The sequence below is a fragment of the Amblyraja radiata genome, chromosome 4 (genome assembly GCF_010909765.2).
Source record: "Amblyraja radiata isolate CabotCenter1 chromosome 4, sAmbRad1.1.pri, whole genome shotgun sequence".
Lineage (NCBI taxonomy): Eukaryota > Metazoa > Chordata > Chondrichthyes > Rajiformes > Rajidae > Amblyraja > Amblyraja radiata.
The window spans coordinates 60,422,764-60,450,394 of record NC_045959.1 but is presented as its reverse complement, the minus strand read 5'-3'; the positions used below and the strand labels follow the sequence as shown (position 1 = coordinate 60,450,394).

Below are 27,631 nucleotides of genomic sequence, written 5' to 3'. Positions count from 1 at the left end.
TGCAGTCAGAGAGATGTTGTGGAAGCGACCCCCCTCCCCCCCCCTTGCTGCGTGTGTACCGGAAGCGGCGGCGGGCGTTTCCGGTGGTTGGGCCGGATCTTGGTGATCGGCGGAAGTGGGGCGGTGGCGGCGCTGATCGGCAGAAGGTTCACGCTTCGTCAGGTAAGAGGGTCCCGTTAACCGCCAGCTCAGTGGAGGCTGCGGGGGTCGGGGTGAGAGACATAGCGATGCAATGGCATAGGCGGGAGGGGAGGGGAGGGGAGGGGAGGCCTCGGGAAAGGATTGGCTGCGGAAAACGACGGGGCTGTCGGCCGAGCGACCTCCGCCCATCGCTCAGTTGCGGCCGCCGCCCGAGTCCGTGTTCAGCACCACCCGCGGGTAAACTAATGCTCAAAAACATCCGCGTATAAAGTAACGTTGCAAAATATGCGAGAATAAACTAATGCTCAAAGCATCCGCGAATGAACTAATGATCAAAGCATTCAAACTAATGCTGCAACTAAATGGATTCTGGAAATCTAAAATGCACTTTAAAAAAAAAAATGGAAATACTGTCCAGGTCTGGCAGCATTCGAAGTGTTATAGTTCAAGTGGGTGACTTGCTGCTAGACCTAGGATAAAATAGGTTAAAATACCATCTGTCCATTTCCCTCGACAAACGCTTTCTAACCCAAAGTTACTCCAGCAAGTTTACTTTCTTGTTGAAGATTCCAGCATCTACAGATTCTCAACATTTCCAGAAGTTCAATTGTCAACACCCATGAGACCATTTTCCGGAAAGTTGTTAGTAAAATATTTTCAGCTGAAATCTAACCCAGTATCAATGGAGGAAAGGTATAAGTAAAATTTAACATAGACTACTACAAATAATCTATATAAACAACCATATGAATGTATTACATCGCACGTTTCTTCTAACTGCTAAAATGTGGGTGTTTTTTTGTTCACCTCTTGCCATAGGTCTGAATGGTAGGAGGCATATTGCTGAAAAGTGGCAAAATTAGATGATGAATTGTTTATAATGCTGTTTCTGTGTGGCTGGTTACTACAGATAGACACAAAAAGCTGGAGTAACAACGGGACAGGCAGCATCTTTGGAGAGAAAAAATGGGTGACGTTTCGGGTCGAGGCCCTTCAGTTACTGCAACCTATCGTAGACAACATTGAATTTTAACTCTTGGTTTTAGTCCAGTTTGATTTCAATTAAACAGTAATTTACTAACAACCCTCAGAAAAACTCACTTGAGTGTTGTATTGAGCTTCTGTAAATTCTAAGAATCTGCCTTTTGTGAGAAGAGTGCAAAAAGAAAACTATGATCTGTACTTAAGGAGACGAGAGGCTCCAGATGCTGGAATCTTGAGAAAGAAAACAAACTGGTCGAGGGTGGGCCATGAAGTCTGGAGTAATTCAGTGGGTCGGGCAGCATCTCTGGAGGTCATGAAACGTCTGTTTATTTGAAGAAGGATCTCGACCCAAAATGTCTCGGAAGGGATTGTAGATGCTGGTTTATACCAAAAATAGACACGAAACGCTGGAGTAATGAGTCGGGCAGCATTTCTGCAGAAAAAAAATAGGTGACATTTCAGGTCAGAACTCTTCTTCAGACTGGAGTCCAAAACGTTGTCTGCCCATTTTCCTTGCACAGGTGCTACATGATCCTCTTAGTAATTCCAGTAGCTTATTTTGTTAATTTTTGTTTTTAATTCTGCATTGGAGGTAATTGATGACTTGTAGATTTGGTAAGGGAAGGTTCAATTGCCTGATAACAGCTGGGAAGAAAGTGTCCCTGAATCTGGTGGCATGTGTTTTTGCACTTTTGCACCTCTTGCTTGATGGGAGAGGGGAGAAGAGGGAGTGACCGGGGTGAGACTTATCCTTGATTACGTTGGTGGCCTTGCTGAGGTATCGTGAAGAGTAGATGGACTCAATGGCAGGGTGGTTGGTTTATGTGATGTGATGATATGGGTTGCGTCCACAACCCTCTACAATTTCTTGCTGTCTGAGATGGAGCTGTTTCAAAACCATGCTGTGTTGCATCCCGATAAAATTGGTGAGAATTGTTGAGGACATGCTGAATTTCCTAACCCTTCTAAGGAAGTAGAGGCATTGTTGTGCTTTCTTGGCCATAATAGGAACTCATGGGGAAGGACAAAGTCTTTAAAAGAATGAAATATGGAAGGATGTCTTGAGCTTGTTCTACAATAGCAAAATTCAATTTTGAAGAAGTTAACTTAAACTGTCTAATCTGAATGTATCTTTTTGAGGCTAAATGCAAAGTTGTGTTTCTGCTGGTTTCCGTATTTTAGATTACGCTTGATTAACTAGTGTTAATATTAAATAGTGTGAATTAATGTTGGCCTTTGCAGTAGCCACAATAGACTAATACATAAGAGTTCCAATTTTGACAATCACCAAGACCAGAAAAAGAGTTAGATCTGCAAACTATTGACATTAAGCCTGAAAGTATACTGATTTGCTTCAGAATGAATCTCGTGTTAATCCGTGATTAATAAGACTCCTGAAGGTGCAGTGTGTTTTTTGGAAGGGACGTTGTAATACTTTTTATCGAGGGGCCTGCAATGGTTTAAAAAGGTTGGTTTCACAGAAAGTATTTGGTGGCAAAGTGAAAACAATGCATTAAAGAGCACTAACAGACTAGAGAATTGTGTAAGAAAGAACTGCCTGAAGACATGAACGGAAAGCAAGATAATTATTTTGTGGAAATAGGACATGCACAGTGGGCAACATGATTGCCATTGCAGCAATAGTTTGAAGTTGGAATCACACACCAATTTCCTGAACATGAATAGAAATTTTGATGAGTTCTCGACACCATGTTTAGTTTTAATCTGTGCTCGGATTGCAGTTATAAAAAGACCAAACTGGATGCATATTTGCATCATGAGTGCGCTACACACTCATTCAGCTGGAATGTGCTGACAAGCATGTAAGGGCAAACAACTGGAGTGCAGAAGTTACAACATGCAGGAGTTTAAATATTCATGCGTTTGATCTTTGTTTCACCCCTGGACTTGATGTCAGATTCGGGAAAAGATCTAAATTGTTTTAATTTTATATCTGTAATCTTTGGTTTTCATACCTACTGAAGAAAACCACTTAGAACTCTCCATTTCTTCCGACATCTCATTTTATACAGTTCCATCAAATATCTCCTTGGCCTTCTCTCAGGAAACGAAGCTGGTCTCCTTGATCTAGCTTCGTAATTGTCATCTCAATCCCAGGCATCATTCTCGTTAAAAAAGAAATTGGGCTCTCTGTCGTGACATCCTTCCTATAATGTTGTAACTAGAATGAATAGTTGAGACTGCACTAGCATTTTATAAAGGTTTATCTTAACTTCCCTGTTTTTTGTGGTCTATGCCACATATGAGTTGAATAGAGAAGGAAGGGAGTTGGTAAATGGAGAAGTTGAGTTTTTACCTGATCTAACAGTTGTGAAAATTGAAGCACTTGATGTTAGGCAAGGTTACATTTCTGATATATTTTATGCATATAATGCTTTGCTACCAGATATTCTGATGTAGGTTAGTCATTAGTAATCTTGTTTTGATCAGTATAAGGAGGGAAATCGGTAATCTGGTTGAGTTGTGCCAGAACAGCTGTCTTGCTCTCAATGTTCGCAAGACCCAAGAAGTTGATTGGTGATTTCAGGAAGGTAAAATTGAAGGACTGTGCAGCTGTCTTCGTTTGCAGAATGAGAGTGAAGTGAGACAACAGCTTCAAGTTCCTATGCATAGACATCTATTGTATCCTGCACCCAAGGCATTGATACAATCACAAAGATAGCTTATCAATGTCTCTCCTTCTTGAGGAGGTTTGGCATATTTAGTTTAGAAATACAGCACAGAAACAGTGCCTTCAGCCCACCGAGCCTGCACCGACCAGCGATCCCTGCACATTAACACTATCGTACACACACTAGGGAAAATTAATAATTTTACCAAGCCAATTAACCTACATGCCTGTACATCTTTGGAGTGTGGGAGGAAACCGGAAGTCTCGGGGAAAGCCCACGCAAGTCACGGGGAGCTCCATACAGACAGCACCCGTATTCAGGTTTGAACCTGGGTCTCTGAAGCTATAAGGCAGCAGCTCTACTGCTCCATGCCACTGAATACTCTTAACAAACTTTAACGTGTGTGCAGTAGAGAGCATACTGGTTGGTTGCATCATTGCATGTTTTGTAAATTTGAATGTTCAAGAACAAAAGGGGCGACAGAAAGTGGTGGATGTTGCCTGGTCCATCGTGAATACTGGCCTTCCCATTGTCGAATTAATCTACGTGAAGTGCTGTCTGAAGAAGCAGCTAATATCAAAGGCCCATGCTGTCTTCTAGTTCTCTCCCGTTTCAAGAGGAGTTATTTCCCCTCAACTATCAGGTTTTTGAACCATCCTGCACAATCCTAACCACAACCCTGCCAAACTACTTTGGATTATTCTCATTGCTCTACCTACTTTAGTTTTTGAACTAACGTGGCCTATGCTTAGAATGACATAAGTTTGTTGTGTCTAATGTGCATGTAACGCTGCAGCAAGTAAGAATTTAATTGTTCCAGTTTGCATTTGGTGCATATCACAAATAAACGCTCTACATTGAATTTGAGGACAACCTACGTGGAGTGCAAATGTTAGAGCATATTGTTGGAGTTGTTGTGTTTCAAATGTGTTATTAAACTAAGGCCAGGGCTGTCTTCAGATGGATTTAGAGATGCTACTATATAATTTTAAAGAGAGGTCTACTAATTGAAAAGCCAATTGTTATCCATTCCTTGGTCAGCAGCACACAAGTATATCCGATCATTCATACATTGTGTATGTCGGTTTGAGCACATATTCAATGATATTTCTAATGTTAAGACTTTGACCACATTTTAAAAATACTTAATTTGTTAGGACTCATTTTTCAAACTTCAGGCTATGAGCATTTCTACATAAATGCAGTGTTTCTTTTGTAATCTGATTTCTTCTCTGTAAAGCACTTTGGCTTCAACGTGATTTGATTTAAAAGTGCTATATAAATAAAAAATTACTCACTTACTTTTTCACTTGCATTAATGTCTATTTCTAATGTATGAAAGTGGGTTGTTTTTAAAATCTTGTTCTGTTTTGAATTCCTCATGGGTTTGGTTGAAATTCGCGTAACATGACGTACACGAAAGTTAGTGTGATTTTTATCGCTTGATTGCTTCAGTTTCCACCTCTCTGTTGCAAAGTGTCATGTTGTGTAACTTCCGCTAATCTGTTTGTCATATAATTTGAACAATAGCTATGCCAGAACCATTTTTTAAAAAGCACTTGAAGTCACATTCTGATGATTTAAACTTCACTACTTTATCAGTGCCCTGCAAAAAAATGTATACAGAATCGTTTTGGTACTGGTTTCTGTGCTTGTTGAAAGAGTTAATCATATGAACCAGATGGGAGAATTTTCAAACTATAAATCTTTCCTCGCACAGTACGTGCTGAAGCATGCCTCTATGTAAAAAGTAATGAGTCACAGTCCAGAACTTGTATTGGAAAATTATTCCTGTGTTCTGAAATTGGAAACAGTGGAGTCAGAGATGTTGTTGTGTCTTTTTTGATCTTTGCAAATCATTAAGTAATTTAATCTGTAATGATATCTGAGAAATGTGCAGTTGTTCATCCTTGGTTAAGTCTTTTCACCCACAGAACAGAAAGTAAAGCCAGCAACTATAGATAGTGTTTAAGAAGGAACTGAAGATGCTGGAAAATCAAAGGTAGAAAAAAATGCTGGAGAAACTCAGCGGGTGAGGCAGCATCTATGGAGCGAAGGAAATAGGCAACGTTTCGGGTCGAAACCCTTCTTCAGACTCAACTATAGATTAGTGATGTGCCTAAGGTTTTATTACTTGCACTATGCTTTGCAATGCCCTGAAGTGGTTGCTTGCAAACAAAGTGTTTCTATTGGAGATTGGACCATTGGAAAATGCAATAATGTCTATGAATTTAATATGGCAAGTTTATTCCAAACTTATTTCTCATCAATTATGACATCTCTTGGTTGAAATCTTGCTATTGGTACTTGACCTTACAAGTCGTTTGTGTGCTGCTCTTTCTGATACTAAATCCGGCCTACTATCAAGCAAATAAAGATTTAATGGTATTGATTCAAATATTGCTGTCCTCCCTGACGTCAAGACTCATTTTTATTCCTCAAGCAACGTCTTATAAGGAACATTTCTGGTCATAGTCTCTTTGCCATTTGTAGGCATATGTTTTAACACGAGTTGACAATGATATTTGCCACATTGCAACAACTTAATAGCACTATGATTGCTCTGATATTATAAAATATAGTTGGCTGAAGCATTGTGGGAGGTTTGTTCATAAAAGGAATACAAATGCATGTTTCTATGCTGCAAACATTCTGTACATTTTCATTAAAGAATGAGATGAGGTATACAAAGCAATGGAGCTTTATCAGTGGTTAACTAGATGTATGGAATGCATATTTTTCTCTGCTGGTGGGAAATCAACTGCCTCAACATCCACTCCCCTTACTTAATCTAACTTCTTTTCCAGGCCTCCACTCCCTCATCTTTACTATGGATATCCAGTCACTCTACACCATCCGCCACCAGGAAGGTCATAAAGCCCCCCATTTCTTCCTCGACCGCAGGCCAGCCAATTTCCGTCTACTAATACTCCTCCGCCTAGCAGAGCTGGTCCTTACCCTCAACAACTTCAACCTCCCATTTCCTCCAAATCCAAGGTGTAGCTATGGACCCCAGCTATGCCTGCCTCTTTGTAGGGCACGTTGAACAATCACTGTTCCAGGCGTACACTGGCCCTATCCCTGAACTCTACCTTCACTACATTGTCGACTGCATCCGTGCTACCGCCTGCAACCATGCAGAACCCTCTGACTTCATCAACTTCACGACCAATTTCCATCCTGCACTCAAATTCACTTGGACCATCTCCGACATTTCCCTACCGTTTCTAGATCTCACCATCTCCATAGACAAACTATTGACCGACATCTATTACAAACCCACTGACTCCCATAGCTGTCTAGACTACACTTCTTCTCACCCTGTTTCCTGTAAAGACTCTATCCCCTACTCCCAATTCCTCCGTCTATGCCACATCTGCGCCAAGGATGCGGTGTTCCATACCAGTTCATCGGCGATGTCCTAATTCTTTAGGAAACGGGGATTCCCGTCTTCTATTATAGACGAGGCTCTCACTAGGGACACCTCAGTCTCCCACAGCTCCTCTCCTGCTCCCCCTCCCCCATTCGTAACAAGGACAGTCCCCCTTGTCCTCGCCTTCCAGCCCATCAGCCATCGCATACAGCATATAGGCCTCCAACATTTTCACCACCTTCAATGGGATCCCACTACTGGCCACATCTTCCCATCTGCACCCCTTTCTGCTTTCCGCAGAGATCATTCCCTCTGCAACTCCCTGGTCAACTCGTCCCTTCCCACCCAAACCACCCCAACCCGAGGTACTTTCCCCTGCAACCGCAGGAGATGCAACACCTATTCCTTTACCTCTCCCCTCGACTCCATCCAAGGACCCCAACAGCCTTTCCAGGTGAGGCAGAGGTCCACTTGCACCTCCTCCAACCTCATCTACTGTATCTGCTGTTCCATTAACCTACTTGATCTCCCGGTTGCTCTGCACTTTAACTCCCATTCCCAATCTGACCTTTCTGTTCTAGGCCTTTTCCATTTTCAGAGTGAGGCCCAGCGCAAATTGGAGGAACAGCACCTCATATTTTGTTACTGCATTTTCACTGTAGGTGTGAGGATCTAAGCATCCATTCCTCTTAAACTATTTAAGTTTATTTTTCTAGAATGGGAAGCGCAGGCAACATCGCACTTAGTGGGTGTTTCTAATTTCCCTAAAATATGGTGATAGGCTGTAGTGTCGAAATTTGAAGATACAGATGGCGGTCAATGTAATGTCGGATTGAGAAACTTCAAAATGGTGCTCTGTATGTAGAAATACTGATCCATGTTAAGATAATATGACCTTTGAATGTAAAAATGCTGTTTCACAAATTAATTGGGAGAGGTTGTATACCTGGGAGATACAATGAAAGGAGGCTTAGTGAGTTGTTCCAGCAGCCAAATTGTGCCGAGGGTGAATTAATTTTGTGACGGGCACAGATCATCCAGATGATTTGTACATTGCTTTGGGATTGCATCTGACTACATCCAGACAACTGGTGCATGTGTTCTATTTCAATGTTCAAAGCCACTGATCGGTCGAATTGACTCATCGCCATCCATGAACTTTGTTTATTGGCCAGCTGTCAAAGCAATAGTTTAGAAATGGTGCGAATGAATAAATTAAGGTGATGAGCTGATCTTGTTCATTGCCTGGTATTTGAGTCTTTGGTATCTGCCTTTTGCCAACCAATCCTAGATCGTTTTGGTTTGACATTCAGGTTCACATTGCGAATTCAGCCAAAGAATATACATTGGCCTGTTACGTAGCGAGAAGGTCATTTGAACAGGATAGTGTCCATAAAACCTGTTCAGCTAAGCAAGGAGCACATTTGTCCAAGGTTGATCAAGTTCCCCGATAGTGACTCGCTCACAAATTTGAACACAGTTGAAGGCAACTGAGGGCTTTGATCTACTGTTGTTCGGTACTGCTGAGACTTGCTGGGTTTGTGAGTATAGATTTGTGATCTGAATGGAAACATTGTGACCCATATATTAACTTCAAATTGTGTCCTTGTTTGGGTGAAGTAATGCATATCTATTCTATTCCTAGATCCTTGTCTGTTTCTTCAAGTATTTGGTTTTTCTCAGCTGCTAAATTAAGTTATGTTTTGACCTGTTTATTAAAGTTGCAATTTATTTGAAAGATGCCATATTTACTGCTGAAATGTCAGAAGTCAAATTGACTTGGACTCTTGAGTCTCAGCTGACAGCATCTAGTGTTGGCTGCGTTCTGACGTCCGACCCAAAGAGTAGACTTGTAAATGGAAATAGTGTAATCGTGGGGAAGATGTAATGGGGGGGAAATCTTTTTGGAATGTAAAGGAGATCTGATTAGGAGCAAACTTCTGATTAAGTTTTGTTTATAGTTGTGGAAGAGAGAGGAGAAAGTGAGGTTGCCTATAGTGTCTCACATAAATGAGCTCATCTGAAACTGTGCATGGACAAATATAGATTATTTGTGGATAATATCTCATAATTGATAGTAATTTCATTTGGGTGAGGAATAAATATTGACCAGCAGCTTGCCTGCTGTAACACAAGTAACTTCTTTAATGAGTCAAAGATAGACACAAAGCTGGAGAAAGGCAGCATCTCTGGAGGGAAGGAATGGGTGATGTTTCATGTCGAGACCCTTCAGACCATTGAGGTCTCATCCAAGAATGCCATGTTTTCTTCAAGTAGGACTGAAGTCAGATCAGTTCTAGACACTAAAAAATATATTGCTTCCTTTTTTTAAACTTTTCCTCCTCCTTTGTACTTGGGGCATAAGGAATAGATTGACAGCTCTCAAGAAATCAAGCTTTTAACAAATTGTTCGATAATGAATTATAGTAATTGTGCATGAGAAATAGGTGCATAAAGTAAGTATTTCTAACTTGTTTGTTATCCTGGATGGCTAAAGTTTTGAAATACAACAACTTGCTATTTTACTTTAGAATCAGAAATCCACTAAGATGTCATCATTATTCTGAAGTTGTAAATGAAATCAGCTATCATTTTGGTCCTTAAACAAAATGAATATTTTTGAAAATAATGGCAACTTCTGATAGCTTTGCCCAACACCTCTGCTCAGTTCGCACTAACCAACCTGATCTCCTAATTGCTCATCACATCAACTCCCTCTCCCATTCTGAATCTGGCCTTTCTGTCCTGGGCCTCCTCCATTGCCAGAGTGAGGCCCAGCGCAAATTGGAGGAACAGCTCCTCATATTTTGCTTGCGTTGTTTACACCCCAGCGGTATGAACATTGACTTCTCCAATTTCAGATAGGCGTTCCTTTCTCCCTCCTTTCCTTTCCCCTTCCCAGCTCTCCCACAAGCCTATTGTCTCCCACTCTCCCTTTCTTTTTCCCGAGAAGGGTCTCGACCCGAAACGTTGCCTATTCCTTCTCTCCATAGATGCTGCCTCACCTGCTGAGTTTCTCCAGCATTTTTGTCTACCTGCAACTTCTGATATGATCATTTACGTGTATCAATAGGGGAGGTTGCACGTAAGGTAATCGGGTCAAAGGGCATGAAGCACGGAGCAGCTCAATCCATGTGGAGGACATGACAGCCTACTGCATACACTGTTAATACACAAAACATACTTTCTTACCTGTTTAAAAACCGCCAAAATGGTCAATTTTTGCTCTGTAAATAATTGTGGAAATCAGGGTAACCGTGAGAGGCATTTATCCTACTTCAGAATTCCAAAAGTGAGGAGAAATGATGGTAGAGAGGTGACAACTGAAGGGACAACAACAGCTAAAGTGGTTGGCAAACATTGGCTGTGCAGATATCAAGATTGAACATATTGAGAATTATTGTGTTTGCTCACTGCATTTCATCAAGCTAAATTTATCATTAAAAAATCTCCAGACTTACGAGTGGTGTGTGGAAAAGTAAGTTTTCTATCATTATGCTATTGAGATGTATATTTTGGCAAGTAATAAAATGTTCTGACAGCTCAAACACCCACTCCCTTTCAAATATATTGTCAATTTGCTGAGGTTGATTATGTCCAATTAACAACTAACAATGATGCCACTCCTTGGCTCGCATCTGAGTAAAATGTAATTCAAAACCCACGTATGGTTTGCGATTTAAAAAAAAAAAAAATTATGATAAATTTAGCTTCAGAAGCGTTTTCTTTTTGCATGTAAAAACCCACTTGAGAATCATGGGCGATTTAAAAATTTTACAGCCAGATTGATCACTTCTGAAACTTTTTAGATACCAAAGGAATCAAGAAAAAACGCAATTAATGCCTTGCTGTTGATGAAATGCATTGAGCAACCACAATAATTCTGAACCAAATGTTCTAGCATCTTTGCTCTGAACCCGAGCAAGGTGTAAGCGGCCGAAAGTGCGCATCCCCCGGGGTCAGCGCTGTCCGGCCACGTCCACCCTCCGCCCCGTATCCCTCTGTGCGGCCGCTTTGTCACGCGCTGTGTGTGACACACCGAACTGACCCCCCCAACCGCGGGGACAGACGGCCCGGGGTCCGCGAGTGTGAAGTCCGGATGCTGGGACAGAAAAAGGGCCGGCTGTGCTGGCAGCCATAGTAAATGCTTACCTGACATTCAATGCGTGTACTCCAGTTGGCGTTGCGCGGCAACAGTACGGGTCACGGGTCGTGACCTCGACTGCCGTGCAACCTCCGTATTGCAAACTTTCTCTTTTTGTCTAACTTTAATGGAAGAAATTTGAAAAGTATCAAAAGAACCTGCAATGTGGTTTTGTTTGTCTTGTATATTCTGTTTCCTGTCTGCAATCTGATAAAATTATTCCTGGAATTCAAGTCACTTAAAATACATTAACATAACCTTTAATTGAATGCAATTTAAGCAACATATAGATATAATCTAATGTGATTTGACTAGCTAATTTTATTTTGAATCTCTTAGTACGCAGGTTTTTGCATTGGAGACGTAAGAGACTGTAAATGCTGAAATCTTGAGCAAAATTCCTGTTCCCGTGCTGTACTGTTCTATGATTAGATATTAGACCAAGTTATCTGTTCCCCTCTGAGGCAGAAATATTATTAAAACTTCAAAAGCATAGAAACATAGAAAATAGGTGCAGGAGGAGGCCATTTTCCCCTTCGAGCCAGCACCATTCATTGTGATCATGGCTAATCACCCACAACCAGTAACCCGTGCCTGGCTTCTCCCCATATCCCTCAATACGTCGTCACGCCGTGACTTTTTCGGTAACCTGATACGTCGGTCAATGATGCCGACAGTCGTCGAACAAAATCGCCAGGTGGGATAGGCTCTTAAGTAGTCTTTAGTTTTCATTTTCCAAACACTTGTTCAGGGTCTTGTTCTTTATTGTTCAATGTTTTAAAATGTGTATTGATATCAATGAAGCAACTGGCTACACAGTTTAATGTTTGGGCAATAATTTCCAAGATCTCCAAAAGCCACTTTGTTTTTGTACAGATATGTTCAATCCTGTTTGGCAATAACCCATTAGGCAGTAATTATTTTCTCAAGTATTGTTGTGAGCATGATCTTAACCTTGATAGATTGTGTGCTCTGATTTATGCCATTTGTTACGGAGAACCTCAATTCCTACTTCTGGTTTGGGCTTTGAAGATTCACTGAACTTGCTGACATGTTTTGTTTAAATCACCTAGGTATCTTAATGCTTGAACTACTGTAACCAAATGCCCTTTGCCATAGTGCTCAATTCTTACAAATATCAATCCCCTTCCTTATCATTCACTGTCACAAAACTGATGAATTACTTCTGAAGTAGTAGGATTTTCAGGGTTTTTTTGTGGTCGAGGTGTGGTGGGAAAAAAAGAGAGGCGTGAGGGGATGTCATTAGTATGTTTAAAACTGCATTGCTGCTTGTAATGGTTACACGGTTTATTTGTTCTGCCACTTTTTTTAGATGGTTCAAAATCCAATCTTGTGGCTGATAGACACATTACATTTAAGGCTGACAAGACCAAAGCTGCTTGTGTGGAGTACTGCTATTGAGTAATTAAGAATGCTTCTATTTCACTACCGAAACAGAATCAAGTGCCAATTCTTCTGATAGATGCTATCTCTAGTGATGTCCCTACTCTATCACTCTTAATTTTACATTAGTGTTATTAACTTTATAAAGGCAATGCATGAGAAACTATTTAAGTACACCTATCTATCTTCTATCTATATTACTAAAAGTCTGTTCTTGACCGGATTTGGCCATCTGTGCTGCGATTTCCGAGAGAACGCCGTCACCTACGGCCATCATTTTTGGCCACCTTGCTCAGAGCCCCCCTCCGCTGTATGTGTGCCGAGGATTTTTCCCGTCGATGAAAAATGACAAAGATATTAATGATTTTACAAAATCCCCTCCTCCCCCCCCCTCTCTCCCCTCCTCCCCCCCCTCTCTCCCCTCCTCCCCCCCCTCTCTCCCCTCCTCCCCCCCCCTCTCTCCCCTCCTCCCCCCCCCTCTCTCCCCTCCTCCCCCCCCTCTCTCCCCCTCCTCCCCTCTCCTCTCTCCCCCTCTCTCCTCCCCTCCGTCCCCTCCCCCCTCTCTGTCCCCTCCCCCACCCTCCCTCCGTCCCCTAACCCCCCTCCCCTCCACACCCCCTACCCTCTTCCCTCCGACCTGCTCCCCACCTCACCACCCCCTCATTCTCACCCTCTCTCTCTCCTCCCCCACCTTTCCCCCCACACCCACCCTCCCTCTTATCCTCTTCTCCACCCCCCCCCCCCCCCGTTATCCCTCTTGCCCCTCTCTCTGTGTCTCTGCCTCTGCCCCTTCTCTCTCTGCCCTCACTCTCTACCCCTCCCCCATCTCTAGATGTGACTGCAAGTTGGGGGCTATGCGTCAGTAGATAGGGTGGTTATGGGGTAAAAGGAGAAAATTAATAATATCAATATAATATCAAGGGGGTAATTAGCGTGAGTGCGGGGGGAGGATAGTCAGTGTGTGTGACGCTGCGTGCCGCCTCCCCCCCCCCCCCCCCCCCCCCCCCCCCCCCCGCCCCACAACCGCACGTTGGGGGAACAGACCCAACGGGTCTGCACTTGGTCTAGTATATATTACTAAATCTCTGTTCTTGACCGCTTTTGGCCTTCTGTGCTGCGATTTCCGAGAGAACGCCGCCACCTTTGGCCGTCATTTTTGGCCACCTCGCTCAGAGCCCCCCTCCGCCGCATGTGTGCCGAGGATTTTTCCCGTCAATGAATAATGACAGAGATATTAATGTTTTTACAAAATTCCCCATTCTCTCTGCTGCCCCCGCTGGCGGCAGGGGGGAGGGAGATGGTGTGCCTCAATTAATCTCTGCAAGATGGAGCTCTGTCAATTAGTCTCTGTCACTCTGAGCTGGTTAGAGGTAAAAAAGCACTGCCTGCAAATGGTCGTTTGGGTTGAAGTAAAAGGGCTCCCTCTCTCTCTCCCTCTCCCTCTCGATTACGTTTTTTCTTTGTGTCGGACGTACAATGTCGGACTTACAGTACTGTCGTGTCGGGCATACATGTGTGCATGTCTATTTGTTGCAGACATTTTGTTGATAATTAAGCCCTTATTACATCACTAACCACTTGACTTTGTCTTGCATGACAAATGAAACACACCATGGGTAACATTACTTATTGATAATATTAATGACATTTACAAAGCACTTAATGCAACACCTTATGTTTCTAAGCGCTGTGAACAACCAAATATTACAAATATCACAAAACTCAACAAAACTATATCAAACTTAAAGAAAAGAAACCTCATAAAACACAAAATAAAGGAAATAACTATTAACCATATACTTGATAACACTTCAACATTAAAATGGGTTTAATGTATTTGACAAATGTATTTTCATGTACAGTGTGCATTGGGATCATGTTATTAGATCTGGAACATCTTTTCCCTTCAGAATTATTAAATTGAAAATAAAGCTGCTCATAAATTTGAGATCTGGTATATAATTCTATATATTGGAGTACAATTTGAATACTGTTAATGCAACTGTAAAAGTAACATTTAATCCAACAACTTTAGACTTACTGAATTGTGCATGCCTTCAAACAATGGCAGAACATTCTCGCAAATTGATTATTTCGTTCCTCTCGCACATTGTACAAGTGGATATTGTTTTTATTTTAATGACTCAAAATTAGAAACAAAAACACTAAGGAACATGTGAAAAGATTATAACCAAGGTATTTTAATACTTTTTGTTTAGCTATCCTGTACATGCATGTTCACACAGAAAGGGGTGGAGGACCTTGGGGGGAAAAGGGTTTAGAAAGTAAAAATGTACTGTCCCCTGCTGCCAGCGACCACTGGTGGAGATATTTTTTTGATAACATCTTTCCTGAAATAGAAAATTTGATCTGGGTGTTGTGGCCATCTCCAGTGCCCACCTGCTTGATGCATAACATTGACTTTGAGCTCAGTGTTATTGGGACCAAATTCAATGACTTCACCAGGGAAAGTTTCCCCTTGATAGGCAACCAACACCCAGTCCCCAATATGTTTTTGTAATTCATCACTTTCATCATCAGATGATTCATCCATGCTGTCAATGGGCTCATTTAGATCCTCAACCACCTCTCTGATGCGAACCTGCCGGTACTCGCTACTGTTGGACACGTCACTGACAAACAAATGATGTTGTCCAACTGGTAGCACACTATGAATTTTGTGTGTGTTTGGTACAGGTATTGTGGTTTGCCAGAATGCCTCCAAATTCTTTTCTCTGCAATTGTCACACATGTACATGGCCAAAAAGTGTGTTCTGCTAAAGCTTGAAACACTTTTGGGCAGTTGCTCAATTTTGGTGAAGCAGTTTTATAGAACTAGTGACCTACAGTGTAGAATCCAAGACATAAATATCTTCAGGTCGCCTTGAAAGCGACACATTTAGCAGCTGGATAGTTTCAGAATCTTGAGAAGCCTGGATCACATCATGAGGCATGAAGGTCTATATGAATGCTTACCTGTTTGAACACACCACAGTAGGCAAGAACACCTCTTTTCCATCAGCTTCACACTATTGAAATTATGATCTTAGTAAACTTGTGTTGGAAACAAAGCTTTATTAATAATAGTGCTGCACACATAATTAGAGCCAGGATGTTTAGGCACTATAAATCTCTGAAATAGGCAGGCAAAAAGGCATTTAAAAAATTCCACAAAGGCACAAAAGGCATTTATTGACAAAAAAGGCATGAAAAGGCAATTATTTCCACCACTAAAATATGGTTAAAAATGATAATATAAAGGTATACTACATTAAATTACCAAAGTTGCCTGGTGGCACATAACTACTAGCATTTTAATCAAATTATCGGGTGTTAAACTATGCCGTCTGTCAGACAGAATATGCTTCAGTTGTGAAAAACTTATTTCTACCCCAGCTACTGGTGCATTCCTGAAACAAGGTACAAACTCTACGTTCATGTTTATCTTGTGCATTACAACTGCCTTTGAGAACTTTAGCTATGTTTTGTATTTCTTCAAGATATTTGTTAGCTAAAAAAGCCCTCTCACATTTTCCTTGTATGTCTTTACCTACATCGCCAGGATCGTTAAGTACAAAGTACAGCAAATGAAGATGTAAACAACTGATCAATAGTTGTGCTCTTTGACTTCTCCAATACTTCCGATGTCAAAAAATACTCCTTTGATGGTTGACCTGCCTCCAGTGTATCGATGACCACATTGGCAACATTTCTCCCCACGGCATCGGTTGACTCGTCTATTGAGATCCATATTTTGTTGCGTGTAACTTCATCTCTAATTTTCTGCACAACAATGTTGAAGTTTCTGTCAACATAATTTTTCCGTAATGATGACTCGCTCGGTATATGTTCCTCTGTATTTCCCTAAAAACCTCTGAGAGATTTGTTTTCCAATTTCCACAGAGGAATTCCAGCATCAATGAATGCTTTGCCCAGATCACTCAAACTCAGATTTGCGACTGGAGCCAGCAGGAAATGTTGAAACGTTGTGAGGAGACAAGCTTGCGTATTTCCTACCTTCAGTTTCTCTGCCGCCGACTTGTGTTTAGATGTCTGTACATGCTGGGAGACGAAATATTTCTTCTCATGATTCACTGCTTTCTCACATGCTTAGCAAAACGGCACATAGTTGTCTGTAGAAAATATATCACTCTCGTACACTCTCACCAAATCGTTCAGTTTTTTACAAGGCGTTGACTAGACTTTAGGTATTTTTACGCTTGCAGGGGTAGGTCCTACAGGAGCGGGGATGCAGACCTCTACAGGCAGGCCAAGTATAAGCTGAGAAGAGGAATCAGAGCTGTCAAGGAAAGGTACTCTGAGAAGTTGAGGAGCAAGTTCTCAGTGAATGACTCTTCAGTGTGGAAGGGCTTGCAAGAAATCCCAAGCTACAAGAGGAAACCACCACCCCTGCTCCTTGGACAACCCCCACTCCTTGGACAATCGTCAGCTGACCAACGACCTGAACGAGTTCTACTGCAGGTTTGATAAACAGAAACTTAACCCTGATATCCCCCACACACCATCCCCAACCAACACTTTACACCTACTCGAAGGTAGACAAAAGTGCTGGAGAAACTCAGCGGGTGCGGCAGCATCTATGGAGCGAAGGAAAAGGCAACGTTTCGGACCAAAACCCTTCTTCAGACTGATGTAGGGTGGGGTGGGCGGGGGAAGAAAGGGGAAAGGAAGAGGAGGAGCCAGAGGATTGAGGGAAAGCTGAGAAGGGGAGGAGACAGCAAGGGCTACCGGAAATTGAAGAAGTCAATGTTCATGTCGCGAGGGTGAAAACTGCCCAAGCAGAATATGAGGTGCTGTTCCTCAAATTTACGGTGGTGCTCACTCTGGCCATGGAGGAGGCCCAGGACTAAAGGTCGGATTCGGAAGGGGAGGGTGAGTTGAAGTGACAAAAGTGCTGGAGAAACTCAGCGGGTGCGGCAGCATCTATGGAGCGAAGGAAAAAGGCAATGTTTCGGGCCAAAACCCTTCTTCAGACTGATGTAGGGGGGAGGGGGGGGGCCTCATATTCTGCTTGGGCAGTTTGCACTCCAGCACTTTTGTCTACCTTCGATTTTCCAGCATCTGCAGTTCCTTCTTAAACACTTCACACCTACTCACAGCTTGACTCCAGTTTGAAAAGACTAGATCCTCCCCCACCTACTCCTCCACAATCGCCACTTCACACCTACTTGAAGCATGACTCCACTCTGCAAAGACTGGACCCTTTCCCATGCACCCCTCTCCAATCGCCACTTCACACCCACTTTTTCGCCACCGGTGGTGTAAATTTTCTTGTAAGTTACATTAAAATGGCAAAAAAGGCTGATTTAGGCACTCAATCGTGAAAGGCATTATCTTCGTGAAATCATCAAAAAAGGCATGAAAATGCACATGGCATTTATGGCAAAATCCTGGCTCTACGTATAATGATGCAGAGATATTGTGCTGTAATTACAAGGCCTTAAGGCATATTAATATTGCAAAACTCATTCATTATAAATGCCGTGTCAGACGTACATAAATATATGATGTCGGACTTACAAAAAAAGCGTACGTCCGACTGCTTTTTATCCTTAATTAGAGATAATTAAATAAATCGAATGTACAGTCTTTGCAGAGGATCTAAAACTTGCTTTGCATTGAGATCCTGCAGTTAATTGGGTTCTTTGTCTTTTTGTAAAAAAAAAATTTAAAAATTGTGTCGGACGTACATGACCAAAGTACATATAATATAAGTGATAAATCATAACTTTAAAAAATTTAACATTTTCTAATGTATGAGCATGGATACATTGGTTATACTCTTTATATCTATCATAGTGAGTGACATAATTCACTTCATTTTCTTTTAGAAAAAACATGAAATTAATTAATACATGCAAGTGGCAATATATTGGCTGTCGTTGAATACCTCCGTTGGAGCAGTCTGGTGACCTTGAACTTGGTCCAGTGTATCTGTAACTTACATATTTTGATAGTTCACATCTTTACCTTTAAAATGATATAACATTTGAACCAATTTGATTATTTTGAAATTTTGGCCTACTGGTTGACATATTTATGGAACTGCCCCAAAGCAAAGAGTAAATTGTTTGTCTTTGTAACAATAATTGAATATCAAGCAGTTTGTTTTTAAAGACTCGTATAAATCCTTTCAACTTATGTTGAGAATTATTTGAATACTGCACAGGCGTAACATCTTGTGACTTAGTGACAGGTCTGAATAATATCTTAATCTGCATAGGAACCAAGGTTGTCCAACTTTATTACTATTTGTTTTTGGAGTCTGGTATTTTTGAACTCTTGCTCATTAGCTCAAGTTACTTTGCTGATAGTTGTGGTAGCTTAGCTTGTGTGTTTGGAAATTGAAAATTGCTTATCAGATAGGAAAGTAATGTACTCAAGAATTTTATAATGAACAAGGTGAAATGTCATGTTACCTTTGTCACTAACTGGATTTGATTTGGGAATTTCTTGCACATATTATGTGAATCCCATGTTGAACTTAAAATACAAACCTACTGGTCAAAAATAAATCTAGATCGAATTGTTCGAAAAGAATCCATGTCTGAAATTTTACGGTTCTTGGAAATATTGGGGTTGTGCATTATCTTTGGAGAGATTTGTCGATGACCTTCAGAACTGTCTAATCTCAACTCCTTGTTCCCCCAGATAACAATATCTAGTCACCATGTCGAGCAAAAAAGCCAAGGGGAAGACCACCAAGAAGCGCCCTCAGCGCGCAACTTCCAATGTATTTGCGATGTTTGATCAGTCGCAGATCCAAGAATTTAAAGAGGCCTTCAACATGATTGATCAGAATCGTGATGGTTTTATCGATAAGGAGGATTTGCATGACATGTTGGCTTCACTTGGTGATTATCACATTTTCCTTTTACTTGTAATTGCTTTCTCTTTTCATGGTTACGGCTCACTTGAGATGCTGAATAATTGCTTCCAGCTTTGTTTTCTCATTAAAATTGTAATTGCCAAACTTTATCACATTATTCCACATCAAGAAGGGTGGCACAGTTGGGAGAGCTGCTGCTTCATTGCCAGAGACCCGTGTTCAATCCTGACCTCGAGTGCTGCCTTTGCGGAGTTTGCATGTTCTCCTTGCAACGCGTGGGTTTCCTCCCACATCCCAAAGATATGCGGGTGCGTAGATTATTGATCTATGTAAATTGCCCCTAATGCATGGGTGAGTGAATGACAAAGTGGGATGACAACTAGTGTAAATAGGTGATCAATGGTCGGCATGGACTCGGTGAGATGAAGGCCTATTTCCAAGCTGTTTCCTTCAATCAATTAATTTAAATAATTATTCCACATCATTCTTGTTTTGTAATTTATTTTGTTCTCACTCCTAACCACTTGTTAAGGTGTTACATCCAGTTTGTGCCCTGAACATTCATATAATCCAAAGCAGTACAGCACAGGAAGAGACCATTCGGCCTTCAATGCTTGTGCCGAATATGATTTCAAATTAAACTAATCCCCTCTGAATGCCTGTGATTCATATCCTTTCATTCTCTGCATATCCATGTAGACCATGGGCCGAGGTGATTTTTCGTTTCATTTCTTGACCCAAATCACGTAAATACCCGTATTTATAACATATTGTGTAAAAATATTATAGAAATCATACCCGAAACTCGTCAAGAACAAAACCTGCACATATTTTTAAAATATGAGAAAAACCTCCAATTTTCCTAGTAGTAATTGTCCAATCAAAGCACGTTTGACATTGAGTCGGACGCCAATTGACCAATCACGTGCTTTGTTTCATGCTGGCGAGGCAGCAAGCACCCTGGGATCATGGCTGCCTCCTAATAACATCAAAACAATAGCATGGTTTTGAATGAATAAAGGTAATGCTAACTTCGCTGATAATTTTGTTTTACAACTTATTTATCTTTGTGAAGTTATGATGTGGACTGTTAAATAAATATGACATCCAATTTACGGTCTCACCGATGTAGTGCAGCTGAGACCAAGCATAGGCTTGGCGATTGCTTCGTCCAACACCTCCGCTCGGTTCGCAATAACCAACCTGATCTCCCGGTGGCTCAGCACTTCAACTCCACCTCCCATTCCGAATCTGACCTTTCGGTCCTGGGCCTCCATGTCCAGAGTGAGGCCCACCGTAAATTGGAGGAACAGAACCTCATATTTCGCTTGGGTAGTTTACATCCCAGCGGTATGAACATTGACTTCTCCAATTTCAGGCAGTCCTTGCTTTCTCCTTCTTTCCCCCTTCCCAGCTCTCCCACAGCCCACTGTCTCCGCCTCTTCCTTTCTTCTTCCCGCCCCCAGCCCCACATCAGTTTGAAAAAGGGTCTCTGCCGAAAACGTCGCCTAATTCTTTCGCTCCATAGATGCTGCCTCACCCGCTGAGTTTCTCCGGAATTTTTGTCTACATTTGATTTTCCAGCATCTGCAGTTCCTTCTTAAACATTTCATTAAAAAATTCCTTCTTAGTTATATTTTATCTAGATCTGTGCCAAATTTCAAGTAGATATCACAAATGAATCACGAAAGTTAAATTCTAGACATTTTCGATGCTCGGCCCACGGCCTGATGTACCTATCTAAAAGTAATTTAAACACCACTTAGTTGGGTGCCACCACCACCCACCCTGGCAGTGCATTCCAGGTGCTCTACTGCCCTGCACATTTCCTCTCTGACTTTAAAGCTATTCTCGCAAGTTTTCAACATTTCCAATTTTTCCACTGTATCTTGGTACACATGACAATAATATACCAATACCCAGGATAAAAGTTTGGATAATCGACCGCATCTCTGCACATTATAATTTTAATAATAACACTTCTCTTGGGCCTCTTCTCAACCTCTGATGCCCAAGAGAAAACAATCCAAGTTTTTCCAGGCTCTCCTTGTATCTAGTGCCCACTAATCCAGCCAGTAATCTCTTCTACATTCTCCACAAAGCCTCCATATTTGTGTAATGGGGCAACCAGAACTGCACGTAATACTTCAAATGCGGCCTAACTAAAGTTTTATAAAGCTGCCATATGATTTGTCAACCCTTGTACTCAATGCCCCAATCAATGAAGGCAAGCATTCTCGTATGCATTCTTTACCACTCTTATCTATTTTTGTTACTGTATTCGGGGAGTTGTGGTCATAGACTCTTAAATCCCTCTGTACATCAACGCTGTTAAGGGTTTAGCTATTGACTCTATATTTTCCCCTTAAATTTGATATCTGAAAGTGCAACATTTCACATTTGCTTGGATTAAACTTGTCTGCTATTTTTGCTATCCCCATAAAAGCCTTCATCTGCTATTCTGTGACTTGCATGAGTAATCCAGTTCTAAATTCAAACAAAGTCGCTGCGGATCCCATGCAACAAGATGCCTAGCATGGGGGACTTTATTGACTGCTTTACAGAAATCCATGTAGACAACATCATTGCTCTACCCGCCAATCACCTTTATCACCTCCTCGGAAAACTCAGTCAAGTTATTAAAACATGACCTGCCTCAGATAAAGCCATTTGTATTTAAGAAGGAACTGCAGATGCTGGAAAATCGAAGGTACACAAAGGTCTGAATAAGGGCTTCGGCCCGAAACGTTGCCTATCTCCTTCGCTCCATAGATGCTGCTGCAACCGCTGAGTTTCTCCAGCATTTTTGTGTACCTCAGATAAAGCCATGCTGGCTGGCCCTAATTATCCTATTCCCTTTGAGAGATGGGTAAATCATATTGCAAAGAAGCCCCTCCAATAACTTTGCTCACACTAAAGTGAAGCTCACTAGCCTATAATGTCCTGAATAATCTCCACTCACAAACAGAGGAACAACAATGGTTACTCTCTGGAGCCTCACCTGTGTGGAGAGAGATGCAGAGATCTTCTTCAAGGCCCTTGCGATTTCCTCGTTAGACTCTCAATAACCTGGGTTAAATCCTATTAGAACTTATCCACTTTAATGCATTTCAAGAGATCCTTTTTGTTGAATCGCAAGATCTTAAATTCAATGCAGAAAGCTCAATTTTAATAGTTCCAGGAGTTTTAAGTTTAATCAGTCATTTACTGAGACGGGCTGTGGATTGATTCCATGTCTTCAGGTGTGATTCCAGGTGAAGAGCTGATAGCAAAACAATCTCTTTGCCAAATAAGTCTTTAGCAACATTACCTGAAAGGTCAATGCATCTGGTCTTGTTATACTCGCCTGTGATACAAAATCATTGATTTATATTAATGTGTCCTTATTGTAGCAATGTTACAAAATTTTGAGATTTATAAAATCAAGTCTGCAATTTATCCCATCAGATAAAGCATAAAAAGAAGTTTAATTTGACACCTAATTCACTTTCATATCTCAAGTATTAAAAAAGTTATGGCCATTTTCATACTCGGAAATTAGCATCTTGTTCCCTATTGATTTTCTATGGACATAACAAAAAAGCTGTGATCGTGGACAGTCAAAAGCCCAGAACTTTCTTAAAAATTAAGAGAACTGAATGAAATTTTCAGTTATCATAGATTGAAGCATTCTGAAACAAATATTAAATAATCTTACTTGGATGACTTGAAATTAAAGCATATAGTTAGTTAGTTAGTTACCCAATTGTAGCTAATTCCAAACTTCAATTACTAGATCTAAACATCTATCCATTTCTTAAGAAAAGATTAACATTTTTAAATAGCCTAAGTGTCCAAATAATATTCACAAAGAATTCACAATAAAACATGATTTTTAAATCTCATTTACATTAATTTATAGGCCAAATGGAAGGAATTTAGTGTTCAATTGCTGTAAATTAATGGCATTTGAATCCGCTTTCCCTGTGGAACGCACTGGTTTAGAACGTTCACATTGCGGTAGATTTGTGCCCCAAATGCCCAGAAAAATACTGCGGGATATAATGGGCCCCAAATTAGCTACTCGCAACATAAAATTTTGTATAAAGGGATCTTAAGCCCTTTTTAACGTAAAAATAAACAACCTACCTTCCGTTGTCCCCTGTTTGAGATCCGGCCCGTTGTCGCCGGTCGCGGGTTTAGAGGTTAATTTTTAACCTACTATAACAAGTAAATAAACCCCTTAAAACTAAAAATAGCTCAAGTGACGGAATCTTCCAGCAATTTTTCATTAATAATTAACTAGGCTGAACATCCTCGATTTGAACAGCCTAGGGAAAATCGCGTTTTAAACCCGCCCCCCTCTAAACGGCGCCAAAATCACGCACACAGGCTAGGACAGATTTTCAGCGATGCTTCAGGTACGTTTTACAACATACCTACTTATTGATGAGTTGCTATTTGTATTTCTAATTTAACTGTTGATTATCTGAATTTTTTGCAGGGAAGAACCCAACAGAAGACTACCTAGAGGCAATGATGAATGAAGCCCCGGGGCCCATTAACTTCACCATGTTCTTGACAATGTTTGGTGAAAAGTTGAATGGTACAGATCCTGAAGATGTAATCAGAAATGCCTTTGCATGCTTTGATGAAGAAGGAACAGGTAATGTCGTAATATCATAGAGGACTGTTACCATTGACTATTTGTATTCCTTTTTATAAATAGCAGAATTGTTGGTTCCCTATTGCTTCGCAGTTGGAAGTTCCCTTTGAAGTAGGAATATGCCAGAAACATCTGACCCCTATTTACAGCGGGTAGTAGATGGCCAGGTCTAAGAAAATGGTCCTTCACATCCCTGAACCATTTCCAGGCCTTTCCGGCATATAACTTTAATTGCTTGTCTCCTGATGCGTCAACTTTCAATGTTGGATGTGATTTGAGGCTTTTCATTCGGAACCAGATACAAGGGTAAATTTTAAAATATGCTTGCACTAGTAATTTAGTGCTTGCACTAGAAAATCTTCTCAATTCTTGCCACAGAAGGTGGCTTGATCCTGTTTAAAGACTGTCAGAGACAGTGCTATCTCCACTGAGTACAGAACTGTCAAAATATAATGCAGAGGTCAGAATTTTGATGTGATTTCAAACGTCACCAGCTGACTTTGTATTCAGAATAACCCATTGGAGCAAGTATGGGAAAAAATGTTGTTCTTGGAACAATACAGGCAAAACGGATTTTGCTTTGGTGGAAGGTGAGGGAGATGTCTAAAATATGGGAAGGTTACGAATGTCATAGTAAATACGAGGTAAACTTTTGTATTTTCCTTTCATAATTTCCTCGGACACTAGATATTATTTTGCGCCACCCCTTTTTAATATCTACATAGGGAAGAAGAAATGGGTGTAGATTTAGTGCAGTTTCCTATATCCAAACTTTACAAAGTTCAATGGTTTTATAATGTACAATCCAAAACAATTTGAATGCAGTCAGGTTTTTTACTTTCTCCTTTTTGAAGATCCTGATCCTTTATGTACTCAACGTTGCATCTGAGGTTAGTAGCTTTTGGGCACCGTTTGCAAGTTATTCTGCTAATGGTGTTCTGAGGGGTAAAAAGAAACTAATTTGATTTTTATTTCTGCAACTTTCTTTTTACAGGCTATATCCAGGAAGACTACTTGCGAGATCTGCTGACAACAATGGGGGATCGGTTTACTGAAGACGAAGTTGATGAACTTTTCCGTGAAGCACCAATAGATAGCAAGAGCAACTTCAACTATATTGAGTTTACCCGCATACTTAAACATGGTGCGAAGGACAAAGATGACTAAAGAAATGTAATCCTCCTTTTCTTTCTTTTACTTGGCAAAATGTACAACTATTGGAACATATTGCATGCTTTCCAAAATACTGCTTTTTTCATATTTATATTTTTCCAGTCATGTTGGCACACTTTGCACATATTTGGAGTAAGTGCAAAATAAGTGGCAGGGAACAAAGTATAGAAATAGATCACAAATGTAATGCCTTGTCTGAATTCCTGATACAGTTTGTTTTTTAAACTAAAATCTTTTTAAATTGCCATCTTAATGTGTGGCTTGCAGTACAATAGGAAGGAAAAATGTACCACACTCAGTATATAATCTGATCCAAATGTTCAGTTTAAAAATAATTACTCTTGGGCTAACGTAATAAGAGGACTGCTTTTGTACTGGAGATCGTGGTGATAGCACTCAATATGCAAGTTTGAATACGAATTGTCTTTTTGTTTGGATGTTTATTCTTGAAGCTAAATTTGCTGAAAAATATTCATCTAATCAGTCTGGTATTTTGCAATTGTTAATTACTGTAAAGGGTATAAAGAGTGGTAACTATATCTCTTGGTATTATGAAAAATTTATCCAAAGGACAATACTTCAATTGAATGTTTAGATTGTATTCATTTTTTTCTGTTCATTTTTTCTGTTCTATCTTAAGTAGCACCAAGTGTCCTGAGTGACTGCAGATTGGTGTGGAACTGTTCTGCCTTATTCTTGATTGTACTTCCAGTTCAGTTTTGAGTGTCCTTGTTGTTGAAAGTCTGACTTGAAAATAAAAGAGAAAAAGTACTAAATGTGAGTTTAAATTATTTAATTTGTGATAGCCTTAAAAGTTGGAGTCTGCCTTTAAACAAAATACCATCCAGGTGAAAGAAGGCATGGGCATATATTTGGTGTATTTCTGCTTTTCTCCGAACATTGACGTCTTTGGTGTAAATGTATGTGATGAGCCAACACAGTTAACACTCACATTTCTAAATTATGTGGGATTGGCTTGACCTCAGCCAGGATGTGATAAATGTCACAATTGATTCCACTGGCAAGCACTGGTAATGCAAAGCCACAAGTCCTTGCACGGTAATTATGACCGGGAACTGATTGCCTCTAAACATGGTTTTCAAGGAGGAATTGGAGAGGTGCCGAAAAAAATAATTTGAAAGCATAAGACTGATGAGGTTGCTCATTGCTAATCTTGGAACATGACAGGAGCCTGAATTGACACAAATTGACTACTGCTTTCTCATACGTTTTTATTTTAATTTTAAGCCATTGAATCATTTTTGAATTATGTCACCAATTCATGTGACTGCACTTTTTATATTTTCACCAAGTACAACACAATGATTTATCAGGAAAGGTGTGTAAATAGTGATGGAATAGCAGAATCACATTCCATTTGTATTTTATGCTGTCTAAGTGGACATCAGCAAAACAATTGTACATTTTTGATTTGATCTGTAGCTATGCTCCTGCAGAAATGTGACATTCTGGAGAGCAAAACTAAGATGCTTCCGAAAGCTTACAAATATGCCAAGCAATGCCCACGTGCAGATTATATAAAAAATAAAGGCTGGAGGGTTGAAAAGAGTCTGAAAAATATAAATCGGGTAATTCTGATGATAATTCTCAATCTGAAAAGTTAAGAAGATTTTGGTTGTAGATCATTTTAAAATTCTGACGTTTGATGTTAGAATTAAAATAATCACAAACTAAATTTGTTTGCTCTATTTTAGAACAGAGTTGGGGTGCAATAAATATTAAAATGACGTACAAAATGTGGGCGTGGCCTTTTAATATTTGCAGCAATATTTATGCCGCAAGCTATTTCATTGGACAGTGAAAAATTAGGGGGATAACAGCTTTTTGCAGTATCTTAGTTTGTAGGTTATAAAAACAGTGCATTCAAGTTTTTCTGCTAGCAATTCTCAAACCTATTAGTTCTACTGCGATGAAGCATGGAAGCAGTATTACTTGCAAACTTTCCAACAAACTGGATATTATGCTGTTGTAATGAAAAGGCTAGATTTCATTTGCTGGATTGAAGTGCTGTTGTGCAGGGCTGGGATTACATTCTCTGCCATGATTTCACCAGCTAGAAGATGACTCACTGCCACCGTCATGCATTATATGTTGATTCAGAGGGTGGGTGGGTGGGGGGGACCACACTGGTGAGAAATTGGTTTTAGTTCCTCTAGTTCATTCTGATGAAAACCAAGGAAGTACAACGCTGAAGGCTATTTGACACCCCCCTGCCCCGCCCACCCTCCCTCAGTTCATCAGAGGTGCAAAGGACTAGTGAGAG

The 27,631-nt window shown here is 40.7% G+C and overlaps 1 protein-coding gene across 1 annotated transcript; it reads left to right on the top strand.

Moving 5' to 3' along the window:
- Positions 1 to 26,123, top strand: LOC116972189 (myosin regulatory light chain 2, smooth muscle minor isoform). The gene is made up of 4 exons (XM_033019591.1): positions 1 to 162; positions 19,352 to 19,554; positions 24,013 to 24,174; positions 25,169 to 26,123. The coding sequence occupies exons 2-4, from the start codon at positions 19,371 to 19,373 to the stop codon at positions 25,339 to 25,341; spliced, it is 519 nt and encodes a 172-aa protein (XP_032875482.1). The 5' UTR covers positions 1 to 162; positions 19,352 to 19,370; the 3' UTR covers positions 25,342 to 26,123.
- The last annotated feature ends 1,508 nt before the right edge of the window (positions 26,124 to 27,631 follow it).